At 49.4% G+C, this 18,751-nt stretch overlaps 1 protein-coding gene across 2 annotated transcripts in view; it reads left to right on the forward strand.

The window, feature by feature from the left end:
* Positions 1-535: 535 nt before the first annotated feature.
* Positions 536-18,751, forward strand: part of USP53 (ubiquitin specific peptidase 53) — a 50,222-nt gene continuing 32,006 nt past the window's right edge. The window contains exons 1-3 of one of the 2 annotated variants that reach the window (XM_070416900.1): positions 536-711; positions 15,319-15,662; positions 17,798-17,890. In XM_070416900.1, coding sequence (XP_070273001.1) covers positions 15,519-15,662; positions 17,798-17,890 — 237 coding nt within the window. In that variant the 5' untranslated portion in view covers positions 536-711; positions 15,319-15,518. The remainder of the gene's footprint in view (positions 712-15,318; positions 15,663-17,797; positions 17,891-18,751) is intronic. The other variant, XM_070416901.1, reaches the window with a different exon arrangement.

Genomic DNA, 18,751 nt, shown 5'->3' on the forward strand with positions numbered 1-18,751 from the left:
CAGCCACGAACCGCCGCCGGGGATGCACACCTGCACACGGCCCGCCCCCCGACAGCTGCAGGGGAGCGCGTCCCTGCACGGGGGCCGGTGCCGGGGAGACACACCGCTCCCAGGCCACACCCCGACCCGAAGCCCCGGGCTGGGGACTCGCCTCCCGGGCTCAGGACACTCCCCGCGGGCACCGGAAGAGCGACCTGCAGGCGAGGGCGCGCCCCTCCCTCGCCGGCGCCGCCAGCCGTACCTGCACCCACCTGGGCCGGCAGCCAGACCCAGGGCGGCGCCCGGCTCCCGCCTTTGGAAGATGCTCCAGCCCAGCCTCGGCTCTCGCGGGATCTCGCGCCCCAGCGAACCCCCGCGGGAATACCGCCCCGCAGGTCCGACCCAGGAACTCGGGGAGGGGCGGGGCCGGCTGGTGAGCGTGGGGGCGGGGCCCGCGCGAGGGGGCGGGGCCAGCGCGCGGCGCCGAGGGGCGGGGCTGCCGGGACCTGTTGATCGCAGGTGTCACGGCCCGGCCAGGCCCAGGGTGCCTGCGTGTGCGCATGCTCCGTGCGCAGGGTCGCGCTCTGGGCGGCGGAGTCCGGCCGCCGGTGCTCCAGTTCCACGCGCGCGGCGGTGGCGGTGGCGGCGGCGGCGGCGCGGGCCGGCGTGTCTGCCCGGTGCTGGCGCGAGGGAGAGGAGGGCGCCCCGTGGGAGAGGAAGGGCCGAGCGCAGGTAAGTCTCGGGAACGTGCCCCTGGATGGAGACCCAGCGACCTGCGACCCCGCGGGCCCCACTGGGACACCAGGCTCCAGCCCCGCGACCCTGTCCGCCCGCCACCCACTCCCGGGGCCCACGCGGGCTCCTGGCCGGGCCCGAGGGCCCACGCTGCGCGGGTGGCGGCGGCGGCGGCGGCGCTGCTGCATTGGCGGGCGGGTGGCCCGGGAGGACCCGGGTCCCGCGGGGGCGCTCGGGGCGCTGGACGCGGGCGCGCGCCGCTGCCCCGGCCGCTGCCCGTAAAGGGGTCCGCGCGGCCGGGTGCCCCTCCGTGGAGACCACAGGTGACCGGACCCGCCAGAGCCCCTGGGCTGCTGGTTGCTGGGGGGGCAGGAGTCACTTCCAAAGTTAATGTTTAGCTTCTGAACGGTCACCTATGGGACGTCTACCAGCGCCTTTTGCACGTCCAGGAGGCACCTGCGCAGGTGCCGGGAGGGTCCCGGAGCTGCCGTCTGAGCGCCTCGGGGTTTGCTGCCCGCTGCAGAGTTTTCTGCATCAGCGCGAGGTCTGATCGAGGCTTGCAAAGTGCACCGCGAGGCTTAACGTGTCACCCAGCCATTTGCCAAATGTTGCTTTATCTGGGAAAAACCAGTTTGTGTGCGGGGGGAGGGGAGGGGAGGGGAGGGGAGGTTTTCCGCAGGGCATTTTCAAGGCTGTTTTTTGAGGGATGTTCGACAGTAAACTTAGGAAGTGCTTTGTGCTGAGGGGGTCTGATTCGCTTGTGGTTCTGGGCTCTGGAAGGAAAAGCACGGCTGGTTCTCAGGATTGAAAAGGAGTCGCCAGTGCCGACACAAAGTGAACTTTTGGCTAAATGGATACTTAACTGGTTAGTTTTATTTTCCCGTTCTTTTTTTAAGTTCCACGATATGGGCTAGGCTAGGGCAAGATCCTGTGAACTGTTGAAGAGAAATTAAACAAACAAAACTTATTTTTGCAAAAGCAGTATGTGATTTATCTGCCATTGTCATAAGAATTCCAAATGGACTAACTCACTGTAGGTAGGAGTTAAGTATGGCCTGAAAAAAACAAGGGTTTTTTTTGTTTTTGTTTTACGTTTTAAAGGATTTTGAAATTAGCTGTTTGGACAGCGCGACCAGGCTCGTGATGACTGGACCTAAATCATGAAAGTGATTTATTGAAATTTGTTCACAAATTAAACTCACTGGTGGTGATGTGTATTCTTTCCGACAGTGTATAAAAAATAAGTGCCCAAGAATACACATTTCTTTTTCCCTATTAATTTTTGAAAAAGTTTTTATAAATTTTGGTAGATGGTAAGTTGTTCATGGAACTTGATAGTAATAGGCAATCCATTAATATCATTTCTCTAGACGTTACAAAAAGTAGGTTCTAAAAAGATAGCTATTTCAATGGGGCAGGGGCACCTTTTCCACCTAGTGTACTTTTTTTCCTTAAAAAGCAAAGAAAATCACAAAACGCCTAATTTAGTGTGTTCTGTGACTCAAGGTCTTTTATATTATTTAGTGTCAAGTAAATATTGTAAACTGAAGTATCAGGAAATAAATTTTGGAATTATATGGCTTAGAAGTTTGTTTCAGCAGGACAGAGAGTTAAATTATGAAAAGCTGATCTATTTTAAGGTGAAATCCACATTGACAAGTCACAGTCGGAGGCATTTTGCCTGCGGGAGCTGTTTGGAATTCACTGGCCTACCATTCCACAGGGGACATTGCTTTACCCTCCAATTGTCTGAAAATACGCTGGAAATCTGCAAAGTGGTAAATGAAGCTGTCTTACAGAGACGCTGTCTTACTGAGCTACCCAGCACGTCTTCTTACTTGACAGCTCTAACTATAAGGTGTTTCTCAATTATAGACCTCAGAGAGCCTGCGGAGGTAGCTTCTCATTGCAGCTGGCAGTATTCTGATGCAGAGCTGCTTGGAATGCCTGGGCCCAAAAGATTGTCAGTTTAGCCTCATGTTGCTCACGGGCTCTTGGATGAAAGGAGGACTGTGCTCATTTATGTCACCTGTGGAGAGCTAGCTAGAAATTAGTGATGATACAAATGTGGCGTTAGTATATTATTAATTTTGTATCGCTGTAATGACTTTAGATTTTGCGTTGCAGTATGTTCGCATAATAAGAGCAAGAAGTGGATGCAACCTGTATACTACTACCACAGAGAAAATCTTCAAAGATTCCATAAGCTTTAAATAACTTTATGTAAAACCCTAATCTGGCAAGTTATGAATTTTTTTAATACTAGGAAGACTACATATTTAGAATATTTAGGCAAAAAGTATCTGTTGTTTGCTTTTCCAGGTTAACCTGTATCTTCTATCAGGAGTTCCTAAACTGGGTTCCGTTCATGCTTAGAACCAGAGCCTGTGGTTAGAGCTGAATTTTAACATAATTAACAAACATTATTCTGAGGCGTCCATAAGCTCCATGAGCTACAAAAGGTGGCTGTGACACACCAACGCTGGAAACCACTGCATCCGGGTGAACAATTTTAGTTTTACCTTACGTTCATATTTGTAACTTATGAGAAAATAAAATGTTATGCAACATAAACCATATTTGAATATCTTAGCCGTTTCGATGAACAAAATCAGTTACCTGCGTTGTCATGGTATTTTTAATTTAACTTCTTGGAAATCATTACATTAGCCTTCTATTTTGCAAATATTGACCTGCAGAAAGCAGTTTGAAGAAATACTTTTCCTTTGGGATTTGGAACTTTTTTATTTACCTTTTGTGCGTTGCCAAGGTAGCAAATTTGTTCAGTGAACATTTATTGACCGATAAGTTGTATGCTAGGCACTAGGGATTCAAAAACCAGTAGGACAGTGTGAAAATGGTCAGATATACGCGTTCTTCCTTTTCCAAGCCTCGTCTCTGGTTCTTGCCAGCCCTCCCCCCACTGCACCGAGTTTCTGACGATAAAATAGTCTTTTTTCTCATACTCTTGCCTTCACGAGATGCCGCTCCCTTTTCAACTCCCCGTGACCACACTGTGCCTAGAAGTGTGTTCTGATCCAGCAGAGGACAGTAGAGTACCTCATCCTTGCATTAGGCACCACTCACTGCACTTCATACACTCTTTTGTTGAGGATTTATACTGCATCCTACAGGGGAGACAGATAACGAAGGGCATCTGAAGATGATGCAGGTACTCTCATCTGAAACGTCAGGAGAGCAGGATGGGCCCCACGGGACGGGAGTGCGGGCACGGGGAGCGTTCTCAGCACTGAGACAAGGCGACCCCAATGTCAAGGTAACATTTGGTCGCTCTCATTTTTTATGGCAGCTGGACTTCCTGTTATTTATGAATTTAAGTGGTCAGTAGGGATGTTTGTGGTTATTTTTCTGAAAAGTTTTACGGACAGTGGTCCCCTTATCTGTGATTTGGCTCTCCCCGTTCTAGGTACCTGCACTCAACCGCAGGTTGAAATATTAAACGGAAATTCCAGCAATAAACAGTTCATGAGTTTGAATCGTGCACCATAGTGAGTAAGCGTGACGACATCCCGTACTGTCCATTGCTGCCCCCAGGTGACTCGGCCTCTTGCTCAGTATCTCCGCTCTGAGAATGCCCCTGCCCATCAGTCAAGCTGTCGGGGGTATCACATCCACTGTCTCAGAACACAGTGCTTGTGTTCACGTAGCCATCATTTTACTTAGTAATGGCCCCCAAAGCCATGGTGGTGATTCAGACGTGCCAAAGAGAAGTCAGAAAGTGCTTCCTTTAAGTGGAAGGTGAATTTTCACAACTTAGTAAAGAAAGAAAGGAAACTGCTGCTGAGGCTGCCAAGGTCTGCGGTAGGGACTCTTCTATCTGTGAAATTGTGAAGGAGGAAAAGAATTTGTGCTGCTTTGCTGGAGAGGGGTGAGACACATTTACAGAATAGTATATAGTTTTTCTATTTTAAAAAAATTATATATTTTTCATTGACAGAACCCAAGGTGGTGGTGTAGGTAAACAGTGGTACTCATCGCCTCCCACAGCCACATCACAATTACAACTAAAATAGAGAACAACCATCATTCAGAACCACCTGAAATCTGACTGAATGGAAGTCTTACAACTAGAGAAGTAAAGAAGAATGTGCATTGAAGCTGGTAGGAGGGGCAGAGGCATGGAACAGGCTGGTCCAACACCCATGGATGGTGGTTCTTTAATCGGAAGGTGGTATCTCCATGGCCTCCCGTGAGAAGCAGGGGATCCCAGCAGCACACCAGGCCCCAGCCCAGGGTCCCAGAGCTGGGAAGAGAAGTCCCTGTAACTTCAGGCTGTAAAAGCAGCAGGGATTGTAGCTGAGTGACAGGGAGGCTGCTGGAGACCCAGGTGCTCCTCCTAAAGGGCCGGTGAATGAACTTACATGGTCCCAATTCCTCTGAGCTCCAGAGCCAGGTGGAGGCTTTGGGGGAATCCAGGGACATATGGGAAGGAACTGGACCAGTCGTTCTCAACCTGATTTCTGGGCCTCATTTTCTAGAAATTCTATTTCTTTGTTATGGGGTGGGGCCACAACATTAGTAACAAAGAAGCAGAATTTCTGGAAAATGAGGCCCAGAAATCAGGATTTTAAAAAGATTCCCAGGTGATTCTAATGTGCAGCCAAGGTTGAGAACCACTGAACTGGACTGTCTGGCATTGCAGCAAGAATGCTGGGAGGCTTTCTCCCAGAGGTGTGCTTGCAGGGGTCATTGTTCCTGTGCTGGGACATCCCGCATCACAGAGCTGACTGGTAGCCATATCTGAGTTTCCATCAGCATGGCCCATACTGTTCGCTCCATTCTTATGATTCCCTAAGACCCCTGCTCCATCCAATTTGCAGTCCCACCCAAGCTGTTTGCAGCTGCTTTTCCACAGAATGGCCAGTCCTGGCTCAGGTTTCAGACTTTGCTAAAATCTCTTAAACAAGCAGCAGCTGGAGTCAGCATGCCCCAGACCTATCAGTAAAAGGCTAACGACCCAGCACTAGCACCAGCCTGTCTTGCCTCACAGCTGGGCCCTGCCTGGGCAGTTCCTAGCCCAGCCCTGGGCAAACTACGGCCCGTTTGAAATGAATAAAACTAAAAAAGAAAAAAGACCGTACCCTTTTATGTAATGATGTTTACTTTGAATTTTATTAGTTCACACAAACACTCCATCCATGCTTTTGTTCCGGCCCTCCGGTCCAGTTTAAGAACCCATTGTGGCCCTTGAGTCAAAAAGTTTGCCCACCCCTGTCCTAGCCCAACACAAGTAGCAGCCATCTGCAGATCTCTCTGTAGCTCCTGCTGGGTGGCCCCAGGCAGTGGCTGACTTTGCACCTCCCAAGAGGCCCCAGAGCCAGTGCACCCAGTGAGCAGCTTCAGACCATACCAGATTACAATTCTGCGCATTCACAAGCGACACACTCAAGGAGCAGATTCAGTGAGCAAGTCCTGCTCTATAGGACAGCAGCTCTTCCACTGTAGATGCAGCTGGTTCTCACAGCGAATTAGCCTGGGGGCCAATCCCTCCCAGTGACACCAATTCCTCCCAGTGATGCCAGTCAAGGCTTAGCTACAACAAGACTGCACACAGCCCACACAGGCGCACCTAGAGTGCCCAGCTCAGGTGACTGGGGAGACTGAGCCACTGGGCCCTACAGGACACCTACCAATTCTAGGAGACATACAGCTCTATCTAATACATGGAAACAAACACAGGGAAGCAGCCAAAATGCAGAGACAAAGAAACATGTCACAAATGAAAGAAATGGAAGCAAGTAAACTACTGGATACAGAGTTCAAAATCATGGTTATAAGGTTATTCAAGGTTCTTAATGAGATCTTCAAGGGACTTAGTGAGACTTTCAGGTATTTTAGTGAGAATGTCAAAGACATTAAAAAAAAAGTCAGAAATGAAGCATACACTAACAAATAAAGAACAATTTACAGGGATTCAGCAGTAGAGTAGAGGATTCTGAGAATCAAATCAAAGATTTGGAATGTGAGGAAGTAAAAAACACCCAAGGAGAAGAGTAAAAAGAAAAGGAATCCAAAAATATGAAGATAGTGTAAGGAGTCTCTGGGACAACTTTGAGTGTACCAGCATTCGCATCATGGGGGTGCAAGAAGGAGAAGGGAGAGAGCAAGATATTGAAAACCTATTTGAAGAAATAATGACAGAAAACTTCCCCTAGCTGGTGAAAGAAATAGACTTATAAGTCCAAGAAGCAGAGTCCCAAACAAGAGAAACCCAAAGAGGCCCACACCAGACATATCCTATATAATAAAAGGCTAATATGTAAATAGATTGAATGGCAGAACAACTGAACAACTGGTCGCTATTACGTCGGCTGCGGCGGGATGGTGGAGCGTGGAGCAGGTGAGCGGGGGCGCCAGACCAAGGTGGGGTGCCAAACCAAGGCAGGGCACCGGTTGCTGTCATCGGGGCAAGCCTCTGGTGGTTAATGAAAATTCTTTGCTCCCGTGCACCGAGGTCCTGCCCGGTGTTCGTACCTGCTGTGGGTGCCAGCCCTGTTTGCACCTGCTGCCAGTGCTGGAGCCGCCGCTCGCACCCACTGCTGGCGCCTGGCCCTGGCCCCCATCGCGCAGCACCGTCAGCAGGTACGAGCAGCAGCTGCCGGCCCTGACAGCCCCTCAGGGCTCTCCACCTCCTCCTGCTCCTGAGGGATGATCAGGACCGGCAGTCACCGCTCGCACCTGCTGCCAGCACCCGGAACCGGTCCCGATCACTCTGCGCCATCTGTGGGTGCAAGCGGCGGCTGCTGACCCCAATCGCCCCTGAGTGCATCTCTACCTCCCCCTGCTCCTGAGGGGCAATCGGGGCAGCAGCGCCGCTGGCACTCAGTGACGGCGCCAGCCCCAATTGCTCCGCACTGTCAGCACGTGGGAGCAGTAACGGCAGGAGTGGGGCTGCCGGCAGACAGGGGACTGGGGGCCTCGGCCGGAGGGGCTGGGCGGGGGCGTGGAGGATGGGCCGAGACCCGCCCTTTTGCCTACCACAGCCTCGCAGCCCACAGTTCCTTTCAGGGTGCATGGATTCGTGCACTGGGCCCCTAGTCATTATTAAAATGCCCAGGGTTAAAGATAGAATCTTAAAAGCAGCAAGAGAAAAGCAGTTAGTTACCTACAAGGGAGTGCCCATATGAGTGTCAGCTGATGTCTCAACAGAAACTTTGCAGGCCAGAAGGGAGTGGCAAGACATACTCAAAGTGATGAATAGCAAGGACCTGCCACCGAGATTACTCTACCCAGCAAAGCTATCATGTAGAATTGAAGGTCAGATAAAGAGCTTCACAGACAAGAAAAAGCTAAAGGAGTTCACCACCACCACACCAGTACTACGTGAAATGTTGAAGGGTATTCTTTAAGAAGAGGAGGAAGAGGAGGACAAAATATGAACAATAAAATGGCAATAAATACATATCTATCAACAATTGAATCTAAAAATCAAAATAAATGAATAAGAAATCTAATGAGCAAAATAAACTGAAGAATAAAATAGAATCAGAGGCATAGAAACATGGAACAGAATGATGAATATCAGAGGGAAGGTGGGTGGATGGGGAGGAGAGGTGGGAAAAGATTAACTAAAGACCTTATATGCATACATGCATTACCTAAGGACACATGCAATAGGGTGGTGATGGCCTGGGGCAGGGCCGGAACTGGGCATAAGGGGCTGATGGGGGGAAAAAGAGGGACTTCTGTAATACTCTCAACAATAGATTTAAAATAAAAAATACATTTTTATTGATTTCAGAAAGGAAGGGCGAGGGGGAGAGAGAGAGATAGAAACATCAATGATGTGAGAGAATCATTGATCAGCTGCCTTTTACTGCCCCCCTCTGAGGATCGAAGCCCCAACCCAGGCCTGTGCCCTGACTGGGAATTGAACTCCTGGTTCATGGGTCAATGCTCAACCACTGAGCAACACCAGCTGAGCATATAGTTTTTCTATTTTATTAGTTGTCTCTTACTGTGCCCAATTTATAAATAAAATTTTAGCCTAGGTATGTGTGTATAGGAAAAAACACAGTATATGTGTGTATATATATATGTATATGTATGTATATGTGTGTGTGTGTGTGTGTGTGTGTGTGTGTGTGTGTGTAGGGTTTGGTACCATCCATGGTTTCAGGCATCCACTGCTGCAGATGAGAGGACCACATAGGTTGAATTTTTCTAAATTAAATCTTCCCCGTTGCTTACATGATGATTTGAGTAGCTGCCCGGGTATTTCTGATGCGTTGCCTTCTGTTGTAATTCAGTTCTCCTTCTCCAGTCCAGTTTGCAAATGAAAGTTTGAAACAATGTGGTGGTGATTCCACTTGAAATGAAACATTCCTGGTTTTTTGTAAATTAGAATTTTTTGCATGTTAAGTTTTCATAGAGTAATATACAGCTCTATAAATGAAATTGCTTCTTTTCTACTAAGAATGACTTATCAACAAATTTTAAAATTTAGAAATTGATACTTTATTATACAGTTCATCTGACCCCCCTAAATCTGGATAAAGGCCATGGTCAAGAGTGACACAGCAGCTTCAGGAAATGGAGAAAGATGGCAATGTGGGATATAAAATACCATGTAGTACAGCTTTTCCTTTACTCAGATGTTTGTTTATGTTGTTAAAAATGACATCAGAGACCGTGTTGCTGCTGTCATTATAACGCTTGCATTTGCTGAATGCCTGCTATGTTTTGGGTATTCATTAGGTCTCTTACCCATGGTTTATGAGTCTTACAAGACCTCTGTGAGCCTTTCATAGAGATTGTGACGGCAGCAGCTGCGGTGCCTTTAATGATTCCGTGGTTGAGAGCTGTGCTGTGTTGCTGGAGCCTCTCGGGTGGAGTAAACAGCTGGGGATCCTGAGTCAGAGCGTGGATCCCCTGCTTGTCAGGGCCCATCAGGGACCAGCCAGACACTTTACACTCCGGCTTCTCAGCTGCTCGGCCTGCGTGACCCACTCTTGCCCTCTCCGCGGGCCCCGCCCGTTTCCAGGTGAGCAGGCCATGTGATCCTTGAGGGGTGCCCTCCTGCTGGGTCCTGTCTGCAGCCTGAGAGCACCACCTCCGTCAGCCTAGTCCTGGCCCCGACTCCGCTTGCCGCACGGGGACTTGTCCTGGACCCTTCGTGCCTTGGTCTTAGGTGGGAACACTGATTGCAGAGGGCGTGGTGATGGAGGTGTCACTTGATTTCCCGTTTTCACTCAGTAAGAAAGAGGAGTAAGAGGCGATGCCAAGATGTTGGTTCTGAGCAATTGAGGGTGAAGTCAGAGCTGAGAAGGGGGAGAGGGGAGGCCAGGCCGGGGCCCAGGCTGGGGCTGCGTCCGCAGAGCCATGCGCGGGGTGCCCGTGCGGCCCCCTCTCTTTGGAGCCGTGTCTCAGAGGTTGTCCTTAGTGCTCATGTCCCATATTCAAGGTGCACATGCAGGCTTGTCTCAAGTCACTTGTGGAAATGAGCATGTGGGGGAGGTCACAGCACAGTCCTGTTATCACAAAGACAGAGCAAAAAGTGCAGGACGGTGAAAGTTACTTAAAGTTCCCTGTTTTTGTTGTTGGTAGAGTATTTCCTTATTCTTACGTACTCTTATTTTTTATTTTTGTTTTAGAAATTTTCTAACAGTCTTCTCCAATTCCTCCATATATAGTGACAACAGTTTTGTATATCAAAGGGCGTCTATTCTTCAATTAATATCTTCCTTACTATAATTTTTCCACATGTATTGTTTTTGTTTTAATTGTATATTTTCGTATGCATACACTCCTAACTCATGTGATGCATACATGTGATGAATATACATGCTACAGTTTTTCTTCATGCACGTGTTTTCCATGTTTATCCTCTAGCTCGGCTGTCCACCCCCATCTCAGATGCACACACACTGCTCCCTGCTCAGAGGCTCATAGAAAGCATATATACTTCCCCACATATTATCAAAGTGGGATCATGTTACATTTCTTCATTTTTCCCTTGTCACTAAAAACAGTTATATTAAGTCCCTATTTATGGATGTTGATTTTGTTTCTTTCCTTAGTCACTACACCTACCTAATATATCTCAATGAAGTACTTTTATGTTTGGAGCATATATTGTCAATATTGTTTTTTATTAAATATTGAAGTGTGCTTGTTTTATATATATGTGTGTATATATATATATAAATATGTGTATATATTTATATATTTTTTTATTGATTTCAGAGAGGAAGGGAGAGAGAGATAGAAACATCAATGATGCCAGAGAATCACTGATCAGCTGCCTCCTGCACACCTCACATTGGGGATTGAGCCCACAACCCGGGCATGTGCCCTGATCAGGAATTGAACCGTGACCTCCTGGTTTATAGGTTGATGCTCCACCACTGAGCCACACCATCTGGGCCTTGTTTTATATTTTACTAGAGGCCCAGTGCACAAAAATTTGTGCACTCGGGGGGAGAGGGGGTCCCCCAACCCGGCCTGTGCCCTCTTGCAGGCTGGGACCCCTCAGGAGATAATGACCTGCTGGCTTAGGCCTGCTCCCGGGTGGCAGAGGGCAGGCCCAATCCCTAGGTGCAGCCCCTGGTCGGGCTCAGAGCAGGGCCGATCGGGGGTTGGGGCATTGCCCCCTGTCATGCACAGAGCAGGGCCCATCAGGGGGTTGAGGAGCTCCCCCCTGTCACGCACAGAGCAGGGCCCATCAGGGGGTTGAGGAGCTCCCCCCTGTCATGCACAGAGCAGGGCCCATCAGAGGGTTGGGGAGCTCCCCCCTGTCACGCACAGAGCAGGGCCCATCAGGGGGTTGAGGAGCTCCCCCCGTCACTCACAGAGTAGGGCTGATAGGGGAGTTGGGGCACCGCCCCCTGTCACACACAAAGCAGGGCGGATCAGGGGGTTGGGGCGCTGTCTTCTATCATCCACAGAGCAGGGCCGATCAGGGGGTTGGGGCGCTGCCACTGTCACACTCATGGCAGGGCCGATGGAGAGGTTATGGCTCTACCCCATCACACACAGAGCAGGGCCCATGGGGGGGGGGGGTTGGGGCGCCGCCCTCTATCACCCACAGAGCAGGGCCAATCGGGGGGTTGGGGCGCTGCACCCTGTCACACACAGAGCCGCAGGGCGATCAGGGGGTTGGGGAGCTCCCCCCTATCAGGCACAGAGCAGGGCCGATCAGGGGGTTGGGGCGCTGCACCCTGTCACACACAGAGCCCCAGGGCGATCAGGGGGTTGGGGAGCTCCCCCCTATCAGGTACAGAGCAGGGCTGATCAGGGGTTGGGGCGCCTTCCCCTGTCATGAACAGAGCAGGGCAGATAGGGAGGTTGTGGCCCCGCCCCCTGTCACACACAGAGCCTCAGGGCGATCAGGGGGTTTGGTCGCTGTCCCCTGTCAGGCTGATCCCGGTGCCGGGAGGCCTCACGGCTCCACTGATCCCGGTGCTGGGAGGCATATTACCCTTTTACTATATAGAATAGAGGCCTGGTGCATGGGTGGGCCCGGCTGGTTTGCCCTGAAGGGTGTCCTGGATCAGGGTGGGGGTCCCCACTGGGGTGTCTGGCCAGTCTGGCTGAGGGGCTGAGGGCCGTTTTCAGGCTGGCGGGTGACTGAAGCTCCCAACCACTCCCTTTTTTCTTTTTTCTTTTTTCTTTTTTATTCTGGGCCAGCTTTAGCTCTGAGGCTCTGCTCCAGCTATGAGGCCTCCGCTGCTGAAAGCAGGTTTCTGGCTTTTGTTTACCTTCTGTATTTGAAACAATGTTGCGGTCCGGCTGGCTGAAGCCTGGCTGACTAAAGCAGGTTTCTGGGGTTTGGTTTAGCTTCTATATTTGTTACAATGTTTCTTAGAGTTGCAGCTCAGAGGCCAGCAAGGCAGGCGGGAAGCTTGGCTTCCTCTGTCACTGAAGCATGCGAGCCTCCCTGTTCGCGTCAGCTGCCTGGCTGCCGGCCGCCATCTTGGTTGGCAGTTAATTTGCATATCTCCCTGATTAGCCAATGGGAAGGGTAGCAGCAGCATGGCTAATTACCATGTTTCTCTTTTATTAGATAGGATTAGTTGTTGCCAGGCAGATAGTACACTATAGCCACAGGGTATATAGTATAGTTACATTTTTTTATTAGTCAACAATATATGTCCGTTTACCCCCTCTTGCAGTCTTGCTTTAAGTTTTGCCAGCCTGACGGGAACAAGGTAGCTCTTACTGACTGTGTAGCCCTCTGCGTCGGGGTCCCTAGACCCCTGGCCCTCCTTTCAGTGCCTGTGTGGGAGTCGGAGCGCTCAGCGTATTGTTGACTCATTACCACGCTGTGTTCCCGAGAAGGGACCTAAAGCAGAGTCTGCAGACGGAGAAGGGTCATGGGCGGAGGAGGTCTGGTGGGAACCAGGCACCAGCTCCCAGTAGTTTTCTCCCAGTGGAGTCACTCGGGACACACTCACTCCTCCAACGAGGCATTGCGATGGCACAGAAAATGTCCTCATCAGAGGCGGGAGCGTTCCGTAGTGGCACACAGGCACCTCCACCTAGGACAGAGCCGAGTGCCAGGCTTGTGGGAGGAAGCAGGGGTCTGGAGAAGCCACGCTGCTGCTAGTTCAGGTGCAGAGACCACCTTAGCAGCCACCGGGCTGGGAATCCTCCCGAATCGAATCCTAAGCTCCCAGAGCCAAACCCTCAAAAGCAGGCTTTTCCAAGGAGAGCTAACGCTAGCCTGCTGTGTGGTTTTTTCTTTCTGTAAAAAGTGGCTTTTATTGAAATACTAGAGTCCCGGTGCACGACATTCGTCCCCTGGTGGGTGGGGGGGTCTCTCAGCCCAGCCTGTGCCCTCTTGCAGTCCAGGACCCCTCAGGGGATGTCTGACTGCCGCGTTAGGCCCACTCCCGCTCAGCCAGAAGCAGGGCTCGCTGATCCTTAGTGCTGCCTCGGAGGCGGAAGAGGCTCCCGTCACCACCACTGCGCTTACCGGCAGTGAGCTCAGCTTCTGGCCAAGCGGCACTCCCCCTGTGGGAGTGCACTGACCACCAGGGGGCAGCTCCTACGTTGAGCCTCTGCCCCCTGGTGGTCAGTGTGCGTCATAGCGACCGGTCAGTCCATGTTCGGTTGATTTGCATACAGTGGGGCCTTGACTTATGAGTGTCCCAGCTAACGAGTTTTTTGAGATACCAGCTGTCTCTCGGCCGATTTTTTGCATTGAGTTGACAGAGTAATTTGAGTTAATGAGCTCCTTAACGAGTTCGGTCTCAGAACGAATTAAACTCGTAAGTCAAGGCCCCACTGTATTAGCCTTTTATTACATGGGATAATTTATATACCATACAATTCGTTCATTTAAAGTGGATTTTAGTACATCACAATTGTAGGACATTATCATCACTTCAGAAAGGACCACTGTACCCTTCAGCTGTCACTCCTTGGCCCACCGCCACAGCCCTCGCTTCCCTTTCTGAGCAGCCACTAACACGCTGTCAGATGGATGTCTGGGTTCTGGACATTTTGAGTGAATGGAATCACGTGCCGTGTGGTCTGTGGCGACTGGCTTCTTTCACTCAGCACAATGTTTTCAGTGTCCTCCATGTCCAGCCGTAAGTCCTTCATCCCTTTCCATGGCTGAATAATATTCCACTGCTTGAATACACAGTTTTTGGAAAGTGTAAGCTCTTTGATTCACATTAAGAGCTGAAAATTCTTGTTTTCTACTAGTTTCATTAGTTTTAAAATGATGTCGCATAGTAACACCTACAAAAATGCTTTATGCTGGATATTGTGCAAATTTTATCCCCTTAACAAGTGGGACCAAATTATCTCTCTCACTTATTGTCAATGTGCAAAACTGTTTTATCTTTTTGATTATAATTGACACATATTATATTAGTTTCAGGTGTACAACACAGTAATCCGACATTTCTCTCTTTTACGAGTGATCATGTTAAGTCTGGTGACCATCTTGCACTGAATGGATTACTACCATGTTATTGAGTAGATTGCCTGTGCTATGCGTTACCTCCGGGACTTATTTTAGACCTGGAAGTTTGTACCTCTTAATCCCTTCACCTTTTCGCACATGGCCCCTCTCCCCTCCCACAGGCAACCATCAGTCTGTTTTCTTTCGGGTTTGATGTCACATTGATATTTAAACAATTTTTAATGGTAAACTGTGTTTTAATTTTCATATTTTAGAACATTAGTTTTAATCTTTTATGATTATAAATTCAACATTTCAAATATGTATTCACTGTGTTCAAATAGTAAATTAGGGGCTTTCTTGATTAGCCTTTACCTTTATGTAAGCAGTGTTTTTCTCTGTGGTAGAGTTGCTTTGCGGTCACGTGGATGTGCAGTATGGAGTCAGTCACTTTGATAAGTTCACCTGGGAGAGAGAGAGGCTTCTTTCTTACTAAAAGGCCGTAAGGAAAATGAACAACCAAAGGAACCATGTCAGATGCCAGTGTTACATCGTTTTCAAACCATCAAGACAATGGCTTGAACTTTAAAGAAAATTTGTTCATCAACGTTATTTTTAGCAGTTTAAGAAAATACCTTTTTCATCTTAAGCTATACAAATCTCTTTTAAATGTAACACATAAAAACCTTCAGGCCTTGTACAAAATAGCCTTCCTTTTTCTTTTTCAGAACTTCATGTTCATGCGCCCTGTTTCAGTGGACAAAGTCCTCCCAGTTTGCGGCCGCAGGAAAGCGATGGACGCGGACGCTCAGGGAATTGTCGGAGACTGCAGCGCATCCCAGTGGACACGTCAGGATAGCACCCGTTGCAGCACCGTCTCCCACGAGCATCCCACGCTCAGCTTCCACGCCCACAGAGCCGCGTGAACATGGCGTGGGTGAAGTTCCTGCGGAAGCCGGGCGGCGGCCTGGGGAAGGCCTACCAGCCGGGGAGCCTGCTGTCGCTGGCGCCCACCAAGGGCCTGCTCAACGCGCCGGGCCAGAACAGCTGCTTCCTCAACAGCGCCGTGCAGGTAGGCCCGCTCCAGGCGCAGGCCACGCAGGAGAGGCCTCTCTCCTGTTGCTTCCACTGTACGTCAAGAATAGAGTTAGTGACTGCAATGACCTTGTATCACTTAATGGTGGCAGCAATATGTGGGCTAGGCACTTCGGTTATTATAACAAAAGGAATTATTTTTTTCAGCAGGATCAGATATTACTACGATATAAAGATATCTTTTGACTTATAGTCACTACTTAGTAAATTAAGAATATGTTTCTCAAATACATAAAATAGTTTTTGAATCAGCTAATTTCCTCCTGTGCCCCCTACACACACATCCACATACTTTTTAAAAGGAAATCCAGTAGAATCCCCACAGACAGCATAAAAGGAAACAAGCCATCTGTGTTGAAACGAGCTGGGGTTTTAATCTCAGTTCCAACTTCCTCACCCCCACTGTGCCGTAGCCCACCTCTGGGTGGATTCATGATTGGGACTCCACTGTTTTTGTTAAATTGGAGGTTGGTCCATTTTGCTTCCATCCTTGTTGCAGTGCTTGTAATTAACAAGTATGTGTTAGTCCGCTTTTCTGTCTTAGATAAATGTCCTTACGTGTGGTATGGTTTCTGTTCCCCAGTCCCAGCTTTTGTAGGATCTTGTGTCCTTCCGACCAGTACCAAAGAGGATTTAGAAGGTTGGGCTGTTACTCTGTTGACCTCAGAATGTACCTTAGAAGAATTTATTGAAAATAAACCACTTTTCACATATTTTCCATTGCTACTTTTCCCTCCTGACAGCTCAGAATAGAAAGACAGGTACTGGTTAGTTAGCCCCTTAGTTAAATGAGCCCATCAGGACTGCTCAGACATCTGAGCAAGGATGCGCACAAGGGAAAGGAAATGGAGAAGTGTCCCGATACGATGCACTTTTTAAATGAGCATCTGTGACCTTCCCATGAAGAGGCTCTGCACGTCCTACGCTGCTGCCCTCGCTGGTGCTGGCATCCTGCGTGCAGCCCCGCGTGGCGTCTGCTGGCACCTCTCAGCGTTTCCCGTGGCCCAGGCTGTCGGCCATGAGTTCTGGAGTTCTTGTGTGTCTGGGGAAAACTCAACCTCGTTTTGTTGGTGAAAGACGCTTTCACCACTAAAGGCGTCTGAGTTGCCGCCTTCTCTTCAGTTCTGTGCAGCTCTCACTCCCTCTCTTTGGCTCACGTTTCTGATGAGACGCTGTTGTCTTACCTGTCCCTCTGCCTGCGTCCTGTCCTCTCTGTCCCTGGGCGGCCCGGTGGTCGTGTGGTACTTCCGCATCGTCCTCTTCGTGTGTCTTGAATTGGGTTTGCTGAGAACTGGTTTATAATTTTAACCAAATCGGGAAACTCTGACCATTATGTCTTCAGGTTTTCCTGTCCCTCCTGTGGAGGCTGCACCGACCACACACTGGCGGCTGTGGCGGGAGTGACAGCAGCAGGGCAGTTGGCACTCGCCTGCCAGCTCTGCCCGCCACTTTAAAGGCTATAGCTGAGTGCTTGGCCCTTACCAAGAGCCTGTGAGGGCGCGGCAGCCAAGGTGTCCCCACCTTAGCGATGTCAGGTTTCTCAGACTGACTTTAAGTTCTGGACTGATTTATTTAAACAAGTACAGCCGCCCCCCCCCCCCCTTCTCTGTCTTTTAGTAGCAAATGATGACTGGATAGTTGTAGCCAAAGTATTGGGGTTATTTCTAACTGCTCTTCCTACCGGCTGCACCCCGTCCCCAGCCAGGCGCCCTCCCCTCAGTGTGGGGGAGAGGCGGCCGCTGCTCTCGCCCAGGCTTCTCGCTCACCCGCGCTGACCCGTTTGCTGCGCCCTGGTCTCAAGTCCAGTTGTGTTTCCTCTGAATTTCACTTTGTTCCAAGTATTACAATCACTTCCTCCGTCGTGTCTGCCAAGTCCCCGCAGTACCGTGTGTCCTGCTCATGGAGCCCTGACCGGAGGCCTCCGCCGCCTGCCCGCGCTGCTCAGGCTCCCTGGGCGCCGGGAGGCCTCCCCGGCTCCTGCTGGTGCTGTCTTGGGGGGTGGGGGGGGGGTCTGCTGTTGTGCAGGAGGTTAAAGGCTGTCTGGTCTGCAGTTTCTAGGACATTTCCGCCTCTTCTCGCCGAGTCTCACCGTCTCTCCCGCCCTCGCTGCAGGTGCTGTGGCAGCTGGACATATTCCGGAGGAGCCTGCGGGCCCTGACGGGGCACGTCTGCCAGGGCGAGGCCTGCATCTTCTGTGCGCTGAAGGTACCTTTCAGAGCTCCGACGGCTGACGTGGTTGTCTCTCCAAGTGTTTACTTTTACTTGACAGTTTATTTGCTTTATTTGCCATATTTGATAGCTCACTTGTAATTAAAGTTCATTGTCAAGTGATTTATAATTCTGAGGATGAATTCTTAAGGTATGGTTTATTTGGGTTTATGTTTTCATTTTTCACTTCTATACAAGGACAGTTAAGTTAATATTCTACATGGTATGAAATTGTTGGGAACATTACCTTTTACTTCAAGCATGTCAAACTTACAGGCTACCATGGGCCAAATAAGCAAGGTTTAAGTTGATGTGGGCCAAAAAAAACAAAAGCTTCAATTTTCATGGAAACAGGTTTATTTCGATAGAGACATGCTGACTACAAAGGGCTGAAATAAATGAGTCATCGTTAACATCAAATAACAGAACATTTTAATAAAAACTAATATTTTCCTTGAACATTCGCTTACCAGACACTGAATAACTGCACAAATTAGTAAGCGTAACGCAAATAAACCTATTTTTTTGTTCTCCGAAAGTGAAATATTTCCTGTTTTGCACACCAAGCAAGTCAGTCCAAGACTAATGCCATGGCCATTGGCTGCGAAAGTATTCGCTGCTATGATTAGTGGAGAGAAATGGTGCACCTGTGCGTAAGGTGTGTAAGGGAAATGAATGCAACAAGATTATAGTAATTAGTCATTAGCAAATGTTGTTCGTTATTAATAATTATGTATAACGGCATATTGTAAAAATTAAGTCATGAAATTTTAATTGAAACGTTTCTTACATACTGTTATATTGGCTGGGCCGCAAAAATATTCATTGTGGGCTGTGTGTGGCCCATGGGCTGTGAGT

The sequence above is a fragment of the Myotis yumanensis genome, unplaced genomic scaffold (genome assembly GCF_028538775.1).
Source record: "Myotis yumanensis isolate MYYU_CA2020_CCGP unplaced genomic scaffold, mMyoYum1.0.hap1 SCAF_5, whole genome shotgun sequence".
NCBI lineage: Eukaryota > Metazoa > Chordata > Mammalia > Chiroptera > Vespertilionidae > Myotis > Myotis yumanensis.